The sequence below is a fragment of the Suncus etruscus genome, chromosome 16 (assembly GCF_024139225.1).
Source record: "Suncus etruscus isolate mSunEtr1 chromosome 16, mSunEtr1.pri.cur, whole genome shotgun sequence".
NCBI classification, from domain to species: Eukaryota; Metazoa; Chordata; class Mammalia; order Eulipotyphla; family Soricidae; genus Suncus; species Suncus etruscus.
Window position 1 is genome coordinate 62,208,984 of NC_064863.1, and position 19,430 is coordinate 62,228,413.

The 19,430-nt window shown below is 41.2% G+C and overlaps 1 protein-coding gene and 1 non-coding gene across 2 annotated transcripts; both read right to left on the reverse strand.

Annotated features, from left to right (window-relative positions):
- Positions 1-3,319: 3,319 nt before the first annotated feature.
- Positions 3,320-15,178, reverse strand: LOC126032269 (cytochrome c oxidase assembly protein COX18, mitochondrial). Its single transcript, XM_049789930.1, has 6 exons — positions 14,834-15,178; positions 13,065-13,165; positions 8,167-8,330; positions 6,579-6,700; positions 5,135-5,242; positions 3,320-3,526 (listed from the first exon to the last, which is right to left on the reverse strand). Exons 1-6 carry the CDS (start codon positions 15,176-15,178, stop codon positions 3,353-3,355), a joined length of 1,014 nt encoding a protein of 337 aa, XP_049645887.1. The 3' UTR covers positions 3,320-3,352.
- Positions 10,389-10,503, reverse strand: LOC126032874 (U5 spliceosomal RNA). The gene has a single exon (XR_007504034.1). It is a non-coding gene; the product is annotated as a U5 spliceosomal RNA (small nuclear RNA).
- Positions 15,179-19,430: the final 4,252 nt, after the last annotated feature.

Sequence of the window (19,430 nt, forward strand, 5' to 3'; positions counted from 1 at the left end):
ATGCAAACGCTCTACCTCCATGCTATCTCCCCAGTCCCCAATTTCCTAGTTTTTTTTTTTTAAATAAATTTGTTGTCATCTTAAAACAAATGTATTATGGTAGCCATGTAAACTATGTGATGCATTTTCTTTAAATAAAATATAATTAAAGAAAAGTAAGACAATCTCTATTTGGGGGTAAATTCAAGTTGTAAACAAAAGAACCAGGGATGATATTTTAGGTAAGATAAGGTGTAACCTAACAGACTTCTGGAATTCAATCTTACAGTAATGACTGTTTATTTTGTTTCTGAAAATATTTGGTCTATATTTGTTTTGAAAACCACTGGGTGTGGCCCCATTACAAACAAAAAAGCACTGACAGGACTTAATCTTGAGATAAAAATGAATTTAAGTAGGCAAATACATAATACATATATGAATACAAATAGAATGCACATAACTTCATTTCTTCATTGTTACCAGGAACAATGAATTCCTTCAACAGAGCAGTCAAAAATTATGATTGGGCAGTCGAGGAAATACAATCTAGACTTGGATGCTACACTTTCTGAATTTGAAGTTCTAGTAACACTGACCAAGTAGCTAAGATTTAAAAGGCATGGTTCAATAAGAAAGGAGATAGCTCAGAGGTAAAGACCCTGCTTACAGGTATAAGGTACATGAACTGAATACTCAGCATTGCCCCCACATGCCCACTATGATCCCAGTGGCTCTGTTAGGATTCTACACAATAAGTACAAACTGCAGCTGACCACCACAATCAAGTATGCAAAAACTGCAACAGTGTGTGTGATTTATGTCACCAAAAAAACAACAGAAAGAAAAGGGGAATAAACATTTAAAAAAATGACATCACTCAAAAAGTAACTAATTTCACTTTATTTAATCTATCATGAAACATAAATAAAATGCATCATCTCAGATTTCAGATTCAGGTTCATAATCTGATGCAAAGTACATAAATTATACTATTCTCAAGTGCCTATCAAGCCAGAATATTATCTTTTCAAATAAATTTTATCTTTTCCAATTACCGACCAGAGTACTTAATACTCTTTACAAACATTAGGTTTATAAAATTTCTATAATAGTCATCATTCTGTTTTTCTTCCTGTAACTAAACAAACTTAAGATTCTTCCAATGGGGGCCAGAGAGATAGCACAGCAGTAGGGCATCTATCTGCCTTGAACGAGGCCCATCTAAGATGAACCTTGGTTTGATCCCTTGGTGTCCCGTTTTGGTCCCCCAACCCAGGAGCAATTTCTGAGCACATAGCCAGGAGTAACCCAAGTGTAACTGAGGGTGAGAAAAAAAAATTCTTCATATTATAGCTTCCCAGACTCTTAAAATTATAGAAAAAGGAATGTACGGGGGCCGGGCGGTGGCGCTGGAGGTAAGGTGCCTGCCTTGCCTGCGCTAGCCTAGGACGGACCGCGGTTCGATCCCCCGGCGTCCCATATGGTCCCCCAAGAAGCCAGGAGCAATTTCTGAGCGCATAGCTAGGAGTAACCCCTGAGCGTCACCGGGTGTGGCCCAAAAACCAAAAAAAAAAAAAAAAAGGAATGTACACATCTTGTATTTTTCTGAGTAGGGTTGAATGGCAACATTATCTACTATATTATGTACCTTCTTACATGTGTGGACTACCTTACTGTATGTATGTCAAATCCACTTAAAATTTTCCCATACCATCTCACAATGAAAGGACTTCAGAGTTCAGTGAAGGACCAAATGCTCACAGAGCATGTACTCTAGACCTGAGTCATCATCCTGTCCAGTCTTAAGACTTTTAAATTGGGCCTGGAGAGATAGCACAGCGGTATTTGCCTTGCAAACAGCGATCCAGGACCTAAGGTGGTTGGTTCAAATCCCAGTGTCCCATATGGTCCTCTGTGCCTGCCAGGAGCTATTTCTGAGCAGACAGCCAGGAGTAACCCCTGAGCACCGCCGGGTGTGGCCCAAAAACCAAAAAAAAAAAAAAAAAAGACTTTTAAATTTATTTTTATTTTTGTCTTTTTTTTCTTTTGGTTTTTCGGGCCATACCCGTTTGATGCTCAGGGGTTACTCCTGGCTGAACGCTCAGAAATTGCCCCTGGCTTGGGGGGGGGGGCATATGGGACGCCGGGGGATCGAACCGTGGTCCTTCCTTGGCTAGTGCTCCCAAGGCAGACACCTTACCTCTAGCGCCACCTCGCTGGCCCCGTTTTTTGTCTTTTGAGTCATCCCTGGCAGTCATCAGGGAGTACTTGGAGTTTGCTCCCAGTGGTGTCTGGAAGGCCATGTGTTACTGGGGATTGAACCTAGGCCTCCATATACAGAGACGTAGTCAGTCTGATGACTACTCTCTCTACAGCCCAAATGATACTTTTATTTTTAAAGTTGGTGATGAGTACTGGCCCTGCATCAGTTTTGTCTGACACATCTATGAGCCTTATTCCCTCCAAAATGTCAATAACTACTAAACTCTATTTCATGAAATTTTAATGCGTTGTACTGCTCTGTATATCATTCAGTATAAAGTTCAATTATACAAAATGCTAGCATTTCTAGTAATTTATAATTACATAAAATAGAGCCACTTTGATATTCTAAGAATACAACACCCTATATTTCAAACACTAAAGAATATTTTTATTAAACCCGGGCCACTCAGTGTTGCTCAGGGCTAACTCCTAGCATTGCACTTAGGGATTACATCTGGTGGGCTTGTATGGGGTACTAGGGATCAAACCTGAGTTGGCCACATGCAAGGTAAGCACCCTATCCACAGTACTATTTTTCCAGCCCAAGATTAAATTTTTTTTTTTTTTTGGATTTTGGACTTCATTCTGCAGTGTTCAGGTGTTAGTTCATAGCTCAGGAGTGACCGCTGGCAGTACTCAGGAAACCATGTTTGGTGTTGAGTACGCTAAATGCATGGTAATAACCTTAACTCCTATGCTATTTTTCTGAACAAGATTTTTAGTATTTCAAATATTTCTGAATAGCATCTTAATAAACAGTACTTCATGGTCTCAGAGATCAAGATTTTAAATAAAGGCAATTAATTTTTATTTGAAATTCAAAATCTTCAAAATACATGGAGGTGATAGTGATACTTGTGTTTTGTTTTGTTTTGTTTTCTTTCTTTTCTTTCTTTTTTTTGGTTTTTGGGCCATACCCAGCGGTGCTCAGGGGTTACTCCTGGCTGTCTGCTCAGAAATAGCTCCTGGCAGGCGTGGGAGACCATATGGGACACCGGGATTCGAACCAACCACTTTTGGTCCTGGATCGGCTGCTTGCGAGGCAAACGCTGCTGCGTTATCTCTCCGGGCCCTTGTGATTTTTTTTTAATTAATAGAAAGTAAGTCATTTTCTTGAAATGAATTTGGCATAAAAGGCAGTAAAGAGGTCCTTATAAGGAGTAAATGAATCGGACTGGGTCAATGGTATTCGGCAAAGTTGTCGAAACCTAGGAGAACGCAGCAGCAAGTTCTGTGAAAGGCCCATGATGCTGGAACATAACCAGTAGAGAACAATCGACTATAAAGAGAAGAAAGGACATGAATGTTAAAACCTCTCCAATTTCAAAGGACACTAATGTCTAAACACAGTCAAACAATACATATAACTTAACACAATTTTAAATAAAAGTGTACAAGACCTGTTCAAAGCTGGCAGAAGTTATTTTTTAAATTAATATCTTTATTTAAACACCTTGATTACAAGCATAATTATGGTTGGGTTTCGGTCATGTAAAGAACACCCCCCTTCACCAGTGCAACATTCCCATAACCAATGTCCCAATTCTCCTTCCTCCCCACTCCACCCCCACCTGCACTCAAGACAGGCTTTCTTCTTCCCTCATTCATTCACATTGTTATGATAGTTCTCAATGTAGTTATTTCTCTAACTGCAATCATCACTCTTTGTGGTGAGATTCATGAGCTGGAACTTCCAGCCTTCCTCTCTTTTGTCTCTGAAAATTATTGCAAAAATGTCTTTTTTCTTAAAACCCATAGATGAGTGAGACTATTCTGCGTCTATCTCTCTCCCTCTGACTTATTTCACTCAGCATAATAGATTCCATGTACATCCATGTATAGGAAAATTTCATGACTTCATCTCTCCTGCTGGCTGTATATATGTACCACAGTTGCTTTAGACATTCATCTGTTGAAGGACATCTTGGTTGTTTCTAGAGTCTGACTATTGTAAATAACTCTGCAATGAATTTGGTGTGAGGAAGGGATTTTTGTATTGCATTTTTTGTTCCTAGGGTATATTCCCCAGGAGTGGAATAGCTGGATCATATGGAGCTCAGTTTCCAGTTTTTAGAGGAAACGCCATATTGCTTTCCATAAAAATTGGACGGCATTCACACCAGCAGTGGATAAGAATTCCTTTCTCTCCACAGCACCGCCAGCACTGCTTGTTCTCATTCTTTGGGATGTGTGTCAACCTCTGTGGTGTGAGACAGCACCCCACAGTTGTTTCGATTTGCATCTCCCTGATGATTAGTGATGTGGAACATTTTTTGATGTAGTGCCTTTTGGCTATCAATATTTATTTTTTGTTTGTTTGTATTGTTTTTTGGGTCACACCGCATGGTGCCTGGCTTTGCACTCAGAAATCAGTGCTGGCAGGCTGAGGGGGCCAGAAACATTATGTATACTATACTATGTGAGATTTTTTTTTAGAAGAAAAAAACGAGTTTAATTTAGGAGGTAAGAAATTTAAGAAGTGAGGCTGGTGAGGTGGTGCTAGAGGTAAGATGTCTGCCTTGCAAGCACTAGCCAAGGAAGGACCGTGGTTCCATCCCCCCCGGCGTCCCATATGGTCCCCTAAGCCAGGGGCAATTTCTGAGCGCTTAGCCAGGAGTAACCCCTGAGCATCAAATGGATGTGGCCCAAAAAAACAAAAAACAACAACAACAACAAAAAGCACCAAACAACAACAAAAAAAAAAGAAATTTAAGAAGAAATTTCTTAAAGGAAAATTAATAAATCCCCAAAATTCCAAATCACTAAAGAAATTTAGAAACTAGAAAGGGATTGAATAATTAGAGGAAGTTTAATAGGAGAAGCTGGACCAGGCAAAGCTAAGAACAGAGATTAGCACATGCTACACATAATGCTGATGTTTACTCACTGAAGGTACTGTCGCAGCAATTGGAATCATTAACACTGATATTGCACGAAGAAAGTTTGTGATATACAACTGAAAACGGGATATTGTAATTTTCTGCATAGCAAAGATCTAAAGAAAAAATATAAATGAACATTGATTAGAGCTCTAAAATGACTGATTTCTCACTTCCCTCATCTATTTTCACAAAAGCAGAAACATTAAATATTGAAACAAAGAGTAAGAAGAAGAGACTCATATTAAATAAAATAAGACTTAATTTTTACAAGCCAGTGCATTTTCTCTCTTTTTGGTGGTGTTATGGAATGAATCTGGGGCCCATATGTGCAAGGCAAATGTTCTACTGCATAAAGGAAAGATATTAATACCCACACCACAGGTTTATTGCTAAAAATTAAGTGAGGTAGCTCAAGTATTAAGAGCACATGCCTTGTACTTCAAACCCTTGAGTTAAATTCATGGTACTCTTGATCAGAAGCAGCCCAAGGATCCCCCCAGCATGTGTGACACACAATTGTCTCCATCAGACTTAAATGCGTTAATTCAAGTAAATTCTTTGCAATAGTGTCTAGAAGAAAATAATATTAAGAGTTACCTTTTAAGTCAGAGCAATGGTACAGGAAGTAAACTGCATGCTTAGCTACTTAACTGAGCACTACCAAGGAAGTCACTCCTAGCAAAGAGCCAAGAAATTTGGAATACTATTGGTATAGCCCCAACCCCTTGCCACTCCATCAAGTATAAGCTTTTACGGCATCAGAAAGACAGTTCAAATGGCTTTGCATACTGAAACCTTGAAGTTGATCCCTGGTATTTTAGAACATACAGTCCCCTGACAACTACTGAAAGTGATCACAAGCAATAGCCCCCGTCGCTGGTGGGAGCAAGCTAGGTATGCACACTAATAACTGTTACTTCCACCAAATTTTTTTTTGCAGTCCAAGAGAAAAATAAACCAAGGTCTCACATATGCAAGTATGCTGAGTTTATAATAACCCTGGCCACTGAATCAATTTTATTTTTATTTTTTGCCATTATTTTGGCTTGGGACACACCTAATCATTTCCAGTGGTGCTTGGGTAAGCATGTGGTACCAGAGATAAAATTTAAGTTTCTAGCACTTCAATTATTCCATCAGCTAGTTACGCTATCTTTGGCCCAGCATCATAGTTTTAAAGTTCATGGAGACTCTGGCAGTATTCTAATTGACCAGTCTTAATTATTAGCATTTAAGTCTAAGAACTAGCCTGTAACAGACCATTTGTTAACATTTTATCTGAAACCAGAAGCCAGAAATCCTTAATTCTGGCTCAGGGCTTTCACAATCAATCAATTTTCACTATCAAGTATCACAATAACATCTCAACTATCACCATCACAACTCTATTTGATGCAGGAATAGAGACAACAAAAATTCAGGTTTCTTAAATGGCAAACAAACACTGACCTCTATTATTAATAAATTGATGACACCAACAGAGATCGGCAGAATCCAAGTAGAATCCAATGCAGTGAGGTCAGGAAACCACAAGACTCCACCAGTAGCAAACTGCTCCTGAACAGATGCACCTGCAAAAACAGTTTTCTAAAGTAGCAATACATATATACGATAAAAGAACCTACAAATCCCCAAATGGTATCCTTTACAGTAGTTGCTCTGGCTTCATTCAAATTGTTTTCAATCCACAACATAAATTATTCCCTTCCATAATTAGATAAGTTTTATATGGCAAATAGAGAGCCTAATGATGGGTATATAGCAATAGTCCTTTTAGACTTAAATCTAAATAATCATTTTTCCATAGGCTGCTTTCTTCAATATCTATTCAGATTACTTTCTAGTTAAAAAAAATACATTTATCTGGGGTCGGAGAGATGGCACAGCAGTGGGGCATTTGCCTTGCACGCGGCCGACCTTGGAGCTACCCATTTCGATTCTCATTATCCTGTATGGTCCCCCAGTCTGCCAGGGGCAATTTCTGAGTGCAGAGCCAGGAGAGACCCCTGAGCACCGCTGGATGTGGCCCAAAAATCAATCAATCAATCAATCAATCAATCAAAGTTTTAAAAAATACATTTATCTGTTTATTCTGTGGTGGTCAGGTTCAAACTTAGGACTCATGCATATAAAGCACATGCTTTACTGCTGAATCACATTTTCAGTCCTTAGAAACTTTTAAATAACAAATGCTTCCATTAAAATTATTTAACTAATAGCTACATATATATAAACCAATAAAACATTGTTTTAGACAGAAAAAAATTTTAGTTAGGAAACCAAGTTCTGAAATTTTAAAATTAAATCATTTATTTTGGTTAGTTCTGGGGCCTTACCTAATGGTGCTGTGGGACCATGCAGTGTTGAGAATGGAACCTAGGCCTTCTCCATATAAAGCGTGCACTTAGAACTTTGAGGTCCCTCCCCAGACCCTATAAACAATAATTTTTACCATGATTTTAAAGAATATGTATTACTACTATCTTCTGGAGATCCATTTCTTTTCTTTTTCTTTTTTTGTTTTTTGCGTCAGTGCTCAGGGGTTACTCCTGGCTCTATGCTCAGAAATCTCTCCTGGCAGGCTCGGGGGACCATACGGGATGCTGGGATCCGAACCACCGGCCCTCTGCATGCAAGGCAAATGCCTCACCTCCATCCTATCTCTCCGGCTCCATTTATTTTCTCAATAGTTTATACTTAGTAATTATCTGTATTCTTGTAAAGAGGTGATAAGATATTCTAGTTATATAAAGCAGTATTTGTTTTTTTAAGAATCCAAAGATAGGGGGCCTGTGAGGTGGCGCTAGAGGTAAGGTGTCTGCCTTGCAAGCGCTAGACAAGGAATGATCGCGACCGCAGTTCGATCCCCCAGCATCCCATATGGTACCCCCAAGCCAGGGGCAATTTCTGAGTGCTTAGCCAGGAGCAACCCTTGAGCATCAAACGAGTGTGGCCCGAAAAAAAAAAAAAAAAAAAAGAATCCAAAGATAACATTTCAGAACTTATGGAGAGAGAAAAAGACTTCCGAAATAAGTACCTTCTGAATGTGCTGCTCCTGTGCTAAAATTCCGGAGAGCAACAGATATGAAGATCCACATTGGAAGCTGAATCCAGACCAATAGAGTGGCTTTGAAAGGGTGGCAGTTATCACGAACATACAGATCTGAAACAAGCCTCCGCAAATTTCTTTGGAAAGTAAGTCTAATATGAAAGAGGAGAGAAAGAGAAAAAATACTTGATGACTACCAATAATATGTCATATACATAGCACAAATATACTCAGGCTGTGGTTATTGGGTAGGACTTATAGGACTTATATGTTACATTAAAAGGCTAACTAAAAACAAAATGTTGAAAAAAGACTTTTACTGAAAATCTTCAAAAACATTTACAAACGGATACTGGTTCCATAAATCTGACAAGTATCAAGTCCACTATTCTCCCACTACTGGTCCAGTGTACAAGTGCCAGAGTGCTGGTGTAAAGAAGTTGAAAACCATTGGTACACATACCACTTTGGGTTTTTAAATGTCTGTCCTGGACAGGTGGTGGTGGTCTGCAAGTAGACTTTCCTTTTTTTTTTTTGGGGGGTTTTCGGTCACACCCATTTGATGCTCAGGGGATACTCCTGGCTAAGCGCTCAGAAATTGCCCCTGGCTTGGAGGGACCATATGGGATGCTGGGAGATCGAACCGCAGTCTTTCTTTGGCTAGCGCTTGCAAAGCAGACACCTTACCTCTAGCACCACCTCGCTGGCCCTGCAAGTAGACTTTTCAATTAGATTTTAAGATGGGATATTTCATTACAATGTGGTATAATCATAATTATATACTAAAGCTAAAAGACATGGACCAAGGGCAGATGCTTAGCACTCTTGAACCACTGGTTTGTTCTACATGGCTAGAGTGTCAGTAGGTGTGGCTCTAGTGGACCCTGAGCACGACTAAAATGTCCCTGGTTGTCTTTGCCACTGCACTACATTCTTGTTTTCTATGATAAAACCATAAATATCAGTAGGCTAAGCATCATTAGAAAGGGTATGAGCAGAGGCCAAAGAGTATGAGCGATAGCACAGCAGTAGGACATTCGCCTTGCATGCAGCCACTCAGGACAGCCCTGAGTTAGACTCCTGGTGTCCCATATGATCCCCAGAGCCAGAAGTGATTTCTGAGCTGAGCGCATAGCCAGAAGTAACCCCTGAACATCACTGGGTGTAGTCTAAAAACAAAACAAAACAAAACAAAAAAAAAAAACAGTACTTGAGACCAAACAAGAAAAAAAAATTATTAAAGATATTCTAGCAGCCCGGGGTGTGTGTGTGTGTGTGTGTGAAAGGGGGGATATGGGAAGCAAGATGGGAACGGGGGGTGGATAGAGGACAAATTTGGTGATGGGAACTCCCTTCTTTCAATGGTAATATGTACCTAAAATACTACTGTGAAAGATATGTAAGCCAATATGATCAAAATAAAAATCATATATAAAAAAAGATAAGGGTCAAGGAAACAATTCAAAGAGTTGGAGCACATGCACTGCATGTGGGAGCCCTGAGTTCAACTTACATTGCTACACAGTTCCTTAAGCACTGCCAGATGTAAACTAAAGCTAAAGGGACCTTAAAAAAAATTTTTTTTGGGGGCCCGGAGAGATAGCACAGCGGTGTTTGCCTTGCAAGCAGCTAATCCAGGACCAAAGGTGGTTGGTTCGAATCCTGGTGTCCCATGTGGTCCCCCGTGCCTGCCAGGAGCTATTTCTGAGCAGACAGCCAGGAGTAACCCCTGAGCACCGCCAGGTGTGGCCCAAAACCACACACACACACACACACACACACACACACACACACACACACACACACACACACACACTATATATATATATATATTTTGGTATTTTGGCCAACACTATGACATTCAGGGGCTACTCCTGGCTCTGCACTAGAAATCCCTCCCAGCAGGCTTGGGGGACCATATGGATGACACCAAACCCAGATCAGCTGTTTGCACGGCAATAGTCCTGCCTATTATGCTATCACTCCAACCCTTAAATACTTTTACTGAATCACAGTGGGATTTAGATACAAAGTTGTTTATGTTTGAATTTCAGCCATACAATGCACAACATACTTCACCAGTGCACATCTCCTGGCACCAATGTCCCCAGCTTCCCTCTTGCCCTCTCCCACCATCTCTATTCTGTGACAGACCTTTTCCTTCCTTTTCTCTCCTTCTCTTCCTTTCTTATATTATTTTTCTTTTCAGTAGCCTTACCGAAGCAAGGCCTCAAAAAATTGGTTACGACTCAGAATTGTTCCTCTCCATAGAAATCTTTAGCAAAAGGAGAAAGATTTATGCAATCTGAAGAGAAACCAGAGTATCTTTCTTCCTTTCTTTCTTTAGACACTGTTGTCTGCAATGTTACTAAAGGGGCATCATGAGTCTCACTTTATGTCCTGCCAGCACCCACTTTTGTCCAGAGTGATCATTTCCAACTATCATTGTCATAATGGTCCATTCTCTGCCCTAACTACACTCCCCTATTTGTGAGAAGCTTCCTACCATGGACTGGCCCTCTTGGCCCTCATCTCTATTTGGAGAGAACTATATCACACTTTTTTTTGGTTTTTGGGTCACACCCGGCGATGCTCAGGGGTTACAGAACTATACCCCATTTTTAAAATCCCTGCCCCCCTTTCTTGCCTCTGTGACAGTTTCTTTCTCTTTTTTCTTCTCCTCTCCTCTCCTCTAGTTCTCCCCACCAGACAAATACGAACTTTTATTCAATTACTAGGACAGAGTGCAAATGCAGTCAGAGCATTTGCTTGCAGAGACTGGAAGACCTTGCAATGTCAGGACTGAACCCAAGGCTCCTGCATGAAAAGCATTATTTGTGCTCAGTCTGTGACACTCTTTATACTCTTGGACTATGAAAATAGTTGCCAATTTTCAATATTTCTGTCTTTGCTTTGGGTTAATTTTCAGCACTGTTGAGGGTAGCATGCCATGCCAGTGTTCAAATCCAAGATTCTGGATTTGAATACAATGCACTAATGTTCATTGAGTTATATGCCAGCTTTCATAAAGATTTTCATAAACTGTTTGTTAACCATTATACTCCTGTTTTAAATTCCACATTTTATAGTCTCCTGGGATGTTGAGTATTATTGGGCTAATTCATCTTTAACTCTCGTGATAGCCATTAAATAGTCATACTGAATTTAAATGAATTATAGTGTTCAGGATAAAGATCACTGACAAAGCCACTCAAAGCTCTTCATAGTTTGGTCTTTGCCTCTTCCATTTTCATCTCAGCCTACCTTTGGTAGTTATGTGTTACATCTCAGGACACTCTAGTTTCCTGACTATCCAAATGATAAACTTCCTTTTACCTTTCAAGACTCAATACTATTGAAAACACACAAAACTCTGAAAGTGTTCCTAGAAAGTCTTCCATCCAAAAGGACATTTATTCCACCAGTGTTCCACAAGCAAGGTATCAGTAAAGACTGACCATATTATGCCCAGATGAAACCAAAGTAACTCACTGATAAAATTAATCTATTTTTTCTTATTTGGTTTTTGGGGCCACACCTGATGATACTCAAGGGTTACTCCTGGCTATGTGCTCAGAAATCGTTCCTTGCTTGGGGGACCATATGGGATGCCAGGGGATCGAACCGTGGTCTGTCCTAGGCTAGCGTGTACAAGGCAGATGCCTCACCGCTCCGCGCCAACACTCCAGCCCCTATTTTATTTTTTAATATCATATATATATATATATATATATATATTTTGTTTTGGGGCCACACCCGGCAGTGCTCAGGGGTTACTCCTGGCTGTCTGCTCAGAAATTGCTCCTGGCAGGCACGAGGGACCATATGGGACACCGGGATTCGAACCAACCACCTTTGGTCCTGGATCGGCTGCTTGCAAGGCAAACGCCGCTGTGCTATCTCTCCAGGCCCTTAATATCATATTTTTAATACTAAAGGACAGTATAAAGGACATTGTACTGAAGAAATAGGTATTCAGATTCATATTAAAATCATACATCATAAATCATTATTTCTCTTATTCCTATGAAGAGGTGAAAACTTGTCTAGTGTGAATAAGAATTTGGAAAGCTAACTTAGACTTAGGCCAGGGGTCTCAAACTCATTTACCTGGGGGCCACAGGAGGCAAAGTCGGGTGATCCTTGAGTGCAAAGTCAGTAGTAAGCCTTGAACATTGGGGGGTGTGACCCAAACAACTAAAACAAAGCAAAACAAAAAAAGATTCCTCTAGGGCAGGGCCACAAATTGTTGTATGGAGGGCTGCAAACGGTCTGCAGGCCGCGAGTTTGAGACCCCTGAGTAGGCTGACTGAAAGACTACTTAGAAGATGAACACTGGCAAGAAATTGCAGAAGTCAGTTTCTGAGTAAAGGCTTTCAGAGTATCACTAAAGTAGACAACTTGGCTATCTAGATGCTTTTGTCAAGGCATTTACATGTTCTCTCTCATCTTTCATGTATCTGTTTGAAATGCTAAAGTATATAATTAACATGCAACATTAACTGACCAAAATTCTAGTAGAGTGACATAGAATCTTTATTATTTGAAGTTCTTATAGATTTTTCTTGATTTAAACTTCTTATACATAAGTTTTTTTGAACAGAACTTCATTGTCTATTATTATTTAATTATAGGTCATATTTTTAATGGGCAATATTAACTTTATGAAGGAGAAATTAAATCTTACCTTTGTTACTTTTTAAAATCCAGCATAAAACACTATCATGTCATAAAAATTCATTTAAAGTACTTAAAGTGCAAGAATTATTTTGCTGTTAATGCCTCAGACTAACTCAAATCTAAAGCAAATAACACCACATACATAGTATATAATTATATATTTATATATGTATATATGTTTACTCAGATTAATAAAAATAGCTTACCTTGCAACATTTTTGGACCAGCCCAACTGATTTGCACGAACAGCAACTTCTAGGTTAAGGTTCTTAGCAATGCTTTTTATTTCTGGCTGTAAATTTTCCACCTAGCTAAAGAAAAAGCAAAATTTGATGCAAGCATATAAAAACCTATCATTTTTTTCCTTTACCAAAAGTTTATATTAAAAAAATGTGGCTTATGAATCAAGCCAAAAAGTTTTATAAATAAAAAGAGAAAGAAAGAAATAAAGAAGGAAGAAAGAAAAAGACCAATATCCTAGCATAAGATGTTAGTTTATGGGCCTGGAGAGATAGCACAGTGGCGTTTGCCTTGCAAGCAGCCGATTCAGGACCAAAGGTGGTTGGTTCGAATCCCGGTGTCCCACATGGTCCCGGTGTCCCACATGGTCCCTGGTGCCTGCCAGGAGCTATTTCTGAGCAGACAGCCAGGAGTAACCCCTGAGCAACGCTGGGTGTGGCCCAAAAACAAAAACAAAAACAAAAAACAAAAAACAAAAAAAAAAAGATGTTAGTTTATGCTTGAGAAATAATCAGGAGTATGCTTTAGAATGATATTGGAGGTTTCCATAGACTTTCCACATTCCTAGGATGACTGGTGTGGCACAAAACCCAAAACTAAAGTACAAAAAATATTCCTTAAAGACATGCTAAGTGAGAACCAAATTCAAATTTCAGCTTTTGCTTAGTTTTGAATTCTAAATTTTACTTAACCGTTAAAATCCAGAAGTCCTGCTTGTAAGGTACTTACTTGCCTTGCACACAGCTAGTTTCAACACCGCTAAGCCTAGCCAGGACCAAGCCCTAAGCAGACCCCACAAAGAGATCTTGTTTGCTCAAATTAAAAGGACTAGCAATACCCATTTCAAAGGACTATTGAGATTAAAAGAGAACTGCACTCTGAGGGGGGTTGGTGTTTCAACACTGAGTAACAGAGATACCTGTTTAGCTTTTAGCATCCTTTGGGACATCCAGGATGAGAACAATACCGAAGTTATTTCTTCCCTAAGTTAATGATCTTCCTGTAGTGAACTGAGTCTGATACTAATTCCTGTGAGTGTCCCCTTTAGGTCTGATTTCAACTTGCAAAGCAGCTGATAGCACATTTCACAAAAAAATTATCTGATAGCTGGATATTATCACTCTCCTGAATCCCTCTCTTCCCCATCCCAACTCCAAGCAATAAAAAATAAAATAAAAAAAATAATATATGGGCCCGGAGAGCTAGCACAGCGGCGTTTGCCTTGCAAGCAGCCGATCCAGGACCAAAGGTGGTTGGTTCGAATCCCCGTGTCCCATATGGTCCCCCGTGCCTGCCAGGAGCTATTTCTGAGCAGACAGCCAGGAGTAACCCCTGAGCAACGCCGGGTGTGGCCCAAAAACCAAATCTATATCTATATCATTATACAGATGATGATATATAACTATATATCATAATACAATATAAAAGTGAAAGTGAAGCAGCAAAAACAGGAGGGAAATGGGAGAAACACTTGCCAACGGCTTCACTTTTTCTCTAGTTTCTCTACACTATTATTTTTCTATTTACTTCGCTCCTAGTCCAACAACAAACGTGCCCACCACCTGCCTGTCTTTTGAGCACGAACGTGTGTGATGTGTTTGTTCCAGGGAGGCCCATGTGCACGTCTGGCGCCTGTCAACAACACCTGATTCCTCGGCCGAATAGATTCAAGGCTCTGCGAACCCCTTGCAAGGGTCGGTCCCTGCGGGGCTGGAGCCCGGGGCTCCGTCCTCACCTTGGCCAGGATGTAGTGCTGGTAGGCGGCCAGGGGCAAGGTGACGGCGCCGCGCAGGGCCGCGGTGGTGAAGAGGATGCTGCCCCACCACGGCAGCCCCGTGGCGCTGTGCGCTCCGAGCAGCACGGCCTCCGCGCCCGCCACCGGCGCCGACGCCGCCAGGGCCTCATACCAGCCGCCCGCGCCGCCCGCGCCAGCGGCCGAGAGAGAAGCGATCGCCCGCGCCGGCAGAGCGGAGGGCTTCGAGCCCGGCGCCAGCCATGGAGCACGCAGAGGACCTCGGGCTTCGAGCTGCTCCGGCAAAGGGAACAGCCGCAAGAACCTGGAGCTCAACCGCCTCCACATGCCTGCACCTGCATTGACTGAAGACGCGCGAGTCCCTCCGACCCACGGCGCCCGCAGCGCGGCGCAGGTCATCCCGCGCATGCGCGGCGACCCCTGGGCGCCCTCGTTGAACTCTGCCGCCGGGCCAGTGGGCTCTTGAGTCGCATCGTGATGATGCACGACGTGTGCTAGGCCCGCCTTCTCCCACGCGGCACGGAGGCGGGTCTACTGCGCATGCTCTCAACTTTTAGCACTCCCGGGAGTGAATTGAATTCCTCCTTGAGGCTCGTGGGTTGGTATTGAAGCTCGCAGCGGGGGCTTTCTCGAAGGAGCTCTTGCAAGCTGAAGTCCGTTTTGCTTGTCCTTTTGCAGGTTTTTTTTTTTTTTGGGCCAGCCACACCCGGTGACGCTCAGGGGTTACCACTGGCTATGTGCTCAGACATCGCTCTTGGCTTGGAGGACCATAGGGGATGCCAGAGATCGAACAGGGATCCGTCCTAGGTTAGGGCGCAGACGCCCTATCGCTTGCAGCACCGCTGCGGCCCCGATTTAATTAATTATTTAAACAATGTGCATACAAGGTTGTTCATAATACAGTTAGTTGGTTTTTTTTTTTTTAATTCACAGTTATTCATGATTGAGTTTGAGTCAGGCAGTGTACAACACCTTTCACCAATTCATCTTTCACCTTTCCTACCATCACTGTTCCTAATTTCTCTCTCGGGCTCCCCTCTTGCCTCCCCAAAGCTCGCTCATTCCCCCACTTTTGGACGCTGGCTTGCATCATTGTTATTGAGGGGGTATCATGCATATCATTCTATATCCTTTCAGCATTCAGTTTTTGTCCAGTGATAATTTCCAACGACCATTGTCATAGTAGTCCTTTCTCTGCCTTCTAGCTATTTGTGGGAAGCTTTGGGCAAGTCTTATGGGCAAGTCTTCCTGGCCCTTATTTCTATTGTCTTAAATACTACCTTTTCTTTTCTTATATGTCACAAATGAGTGAAATCATTCTTTCTCCCTCTGACTCATTTCGCTCAAATAATACTCCCCATATCTATTCATGTATAAGCAAATTTCATGACTACATTTCCCCTAGCAGATGCATAGTATTCCATTGTGTAAATGCACCAGTATCTTTATCCACTCATCTGTTCTCAGGCACTTCTGTTGTTTTGGGGATAATTTTCTTAGCATTAAGGCCAGAGAGTAGAGAGCAAGCTGTTTGCCTTGCATCCAACCCAACACACCCACATACACATATCCAACCCCATCCACCCATTATATCCATATGATCCCTAGCATGCAGCTAACCCTGGTTCAACCTCCTACACACCCACACACCCATCACACAAGTACACAGATACCCATATGGTTCCTAGCAAAACCTGGAGTAAGATTGAATAAGTTCTGAGAAGGTAACCAGGCTCACCCTGGTTATCCTGATTACCACTGGGTATGGGCCCCGAACCAAAGGAATCTTTTTTTTTTAAGCGCTGTAAAATCTGTCCTGCCCCCACCACTTCTAATCTTTACCTGAGGTAATTAAACAACCAGATTTTATGACCTAAACAGTAATTTGAAGTATCTTCTAGTTCAAAGAAATATGCTGAGTTCACATGAAATTGTTTTCCCTGGGAACAGCAAACTGGAATAACATGGAGTTCCCTCAAAGAAGAGTAGCCACTAAACTCAGAGATTAAACTGTTGAGCAGTGGCTAATGTTTATTTAAAATGGGTAAAGGAGGGCCAGAGAGATAGCACGTAAGGTGGTTGCCTTGCATGCGGCTGACCTGGGAGGGACCTAGTGGATTCCCTGGACCCATATGGACCCCCAGCCTGCCAGGGGCAGAGCCAGGAGTAGCTCCTGAGCACCGCTGGGTGTGGCCCAGAAATCAGTCAACCAGTTAATCAATCAAAGTTAAAAAAATAAAATGGATAAAGGAGGTAGATCAAAGGGCTAATGTAGGTTTTTTACATGCTAGGGACTCCTGGATGGATTTCTTGGTTCTCCTCCATTTGAATGGATCAAAATAACAATAAAAAGCAGCCCCAGGCAAATATTAGGATAGCTGTGAAGTTGCAGCTATTATCCCATCCAGAAACACATTTCTTAAATCTAAATTCTGTAAGTCATATCCAAGACTTAGTGATAGTGGGCCCAACATGGGTCAGTGGCTGACATCACCTGCTTTGCAAGCCTGAGGATGAGCTAGATTCCATGTGGGATCCCTGGCTCTACAGCCAGGTGTGTGGTCACAATTATCACAACAAGGGAATAATAATAAAGACAAATCCGCGGCCTGAGCCGTGGTGCATGTGGAAAGGTGTCTGCCTTGCGCGTGTTAGCCTAGGATGGATAGATCCCCCAGCGTCCCATATGGTCCCCCAAACCAGGAGCGATTTCTGAGCACATAGCCAGGAGTAAATCCTGAATGTCACTGGTGTGCCCCCCCCTAAAAAAAAGCTTTACCAAAACAAAGACAAATCCACAGATGCTTTTGTAAATTAAGAGCACACATCCTAATGTACGCTATATGGGTTATTTGTGTTATTTATTGGCAATTGAAGCTAGATTTCCTGCATCCTAGGCAGGTAACTTAACCACTGAGCCACATCCTATAATTTCCTCTTAAAAGGTCTGAGCTAAAGATAGCTCAAGTGACTGAGTGCATTCAGGAGATAGATTCAATTGCTGGCACTGAGTGGTCCTTGTCACAAAAAGGAGCAACTAGATGTTCTACTAATAGATTTAGAGTGGAAAGGAACTTAATTTTTTTTTTTTTTACTTTAAAGAAAATTTAAATTTTACTTTAAATTGAACATAGAAACTCACACATTAAGGCACATGCTCTAATCCTGACCATGTCCTCTGCCAAGGAGTTTGTTTTCGGTTTGGAGGAAATATATGGGGTGTTCAGGGGCAATTCCCAGAATTCCCAGTGTGGTGCTGGGCCTATACTTAGTGCTGCTCAGGCAGACTGGTAATACTGTATTTTGAACCTGTTCCTCCAGCACGCTACACATGCACGTTATTCCTTTAAGCTACTTCAGCCTCGACTCAGCACTTAATATGTAGGAGATATAGTTGATTTAATTTAAAACAGAAATACAAAACTGAAAATCTCTTTTGCTTTTATATCATCAAAATAGTTTTGGAGCTGGTCCTCAAATTTCAAAGACTTGAGTTTGGGGAAGACAGCCCAAAAGGATAGCTAAAGCACTTTTTTTTTTTTTTTTTTTTTTTTTTTTTTTTTTTTTTAGGGCCACACCTGTGATGTTCACAGGTCACTTCTGGATCTGCACTAAGGAATCATCCTTGGCAAGACCATACTTGGGTGGCTGTGTACAAGACAAGGGCCTTGCCCTCTGTGCCATCACTGTGGCTCTACAGCATAATTTTTACTTCAGAGCCCTGGTTTCTTTTTCCAGATCCTGAGTAACAATTACAACAATCTCCAAGAGATCTTGCATCAGTTTCCCACTGCTTTTAGAGTACCTCTTAGTGTGGCCCCCAAAACTAAACAAAAGCTTTCTAAGACTTCTGTAGAGATGTATTTAGATGCCCTTCAACAGATGAATGGCTAAAGAAACTGTGGTACATATACACAATGGAATATTATGCAGCTGTCAGGAGAGATGAAGTCATGAAATTTTCCTATACATGGATGTACACGGAATCTATTATGCTGAGTGAAATAAGCCAGAGAGAGAGAGAGAAACACAGAATGGTCTCACTCATCTATGGGTTTTAAGAAAAATGAAAGACATTCTTGCAATAGTAACTTTTAGACACAAAAGAGAAAAGAGCTGGAAGTTCCAGCTCACCACAGGAAGCTCACCACAAAGAGTGATGAGTTTAACTAGAGAAATAACTACATTCTGTACTTTCCTAATAATGAGAATGTATGAGGGAAATGGAGAGCCTGTTTAAAGTACAGGCAGGGGTTAGGTGGGGAGGAGGGAGACTTGGGACATTGGTGGTGGGAATGTTGCACTGGTGATGGGTGGCATTCTTTACATGACTGAAACCCAAACACAATCATGTATGTAATCAAGGTGTTTAAATAAAATTAAAAAAAAAAAGATGTATTTAGGGATCAGGGATCAGTCAGGAAAACTCAGTAGAGTAGGTCCTCCTTTTAGGTTACATATTAGATTACATAGATTGTGTTATGCACTGCATGATTATAATATGACCCAAGTAAAATTCAGATTCTTAATTGCTAATTTCAAATGTTATGAATTATATTTCACAGATGATTACAAATTG

What these genes read in the sequence shown, in the direction of transcription:
- LOC126032269 (XM_049789930.1), bottom strand. Translation starts at nt 15,178, where the DNA reads ATGTGGAGGCGGTTGAGCTCCAGGTTCTTGCGGCTGTTCCCTTTGCCG. An exon ending in TGGTCCAAAAATGTTGCAAG is followed by an intron (nt 8,331 to 13,064) that starts GTAAGCTATTTT and finishes CTTTCATATTAG; the next exon opens with ACTTACTTTCCAAAGAAATT. An exon ending in AGGAGCAGCACATTCAGAAG is followed by an intron (nt 6,701 to 8,166) that starts GTACTTATTTCG and finishes CTGTTTTTGCAG; the next exon opens with GTGCATCTGTTCAGGAGCAG.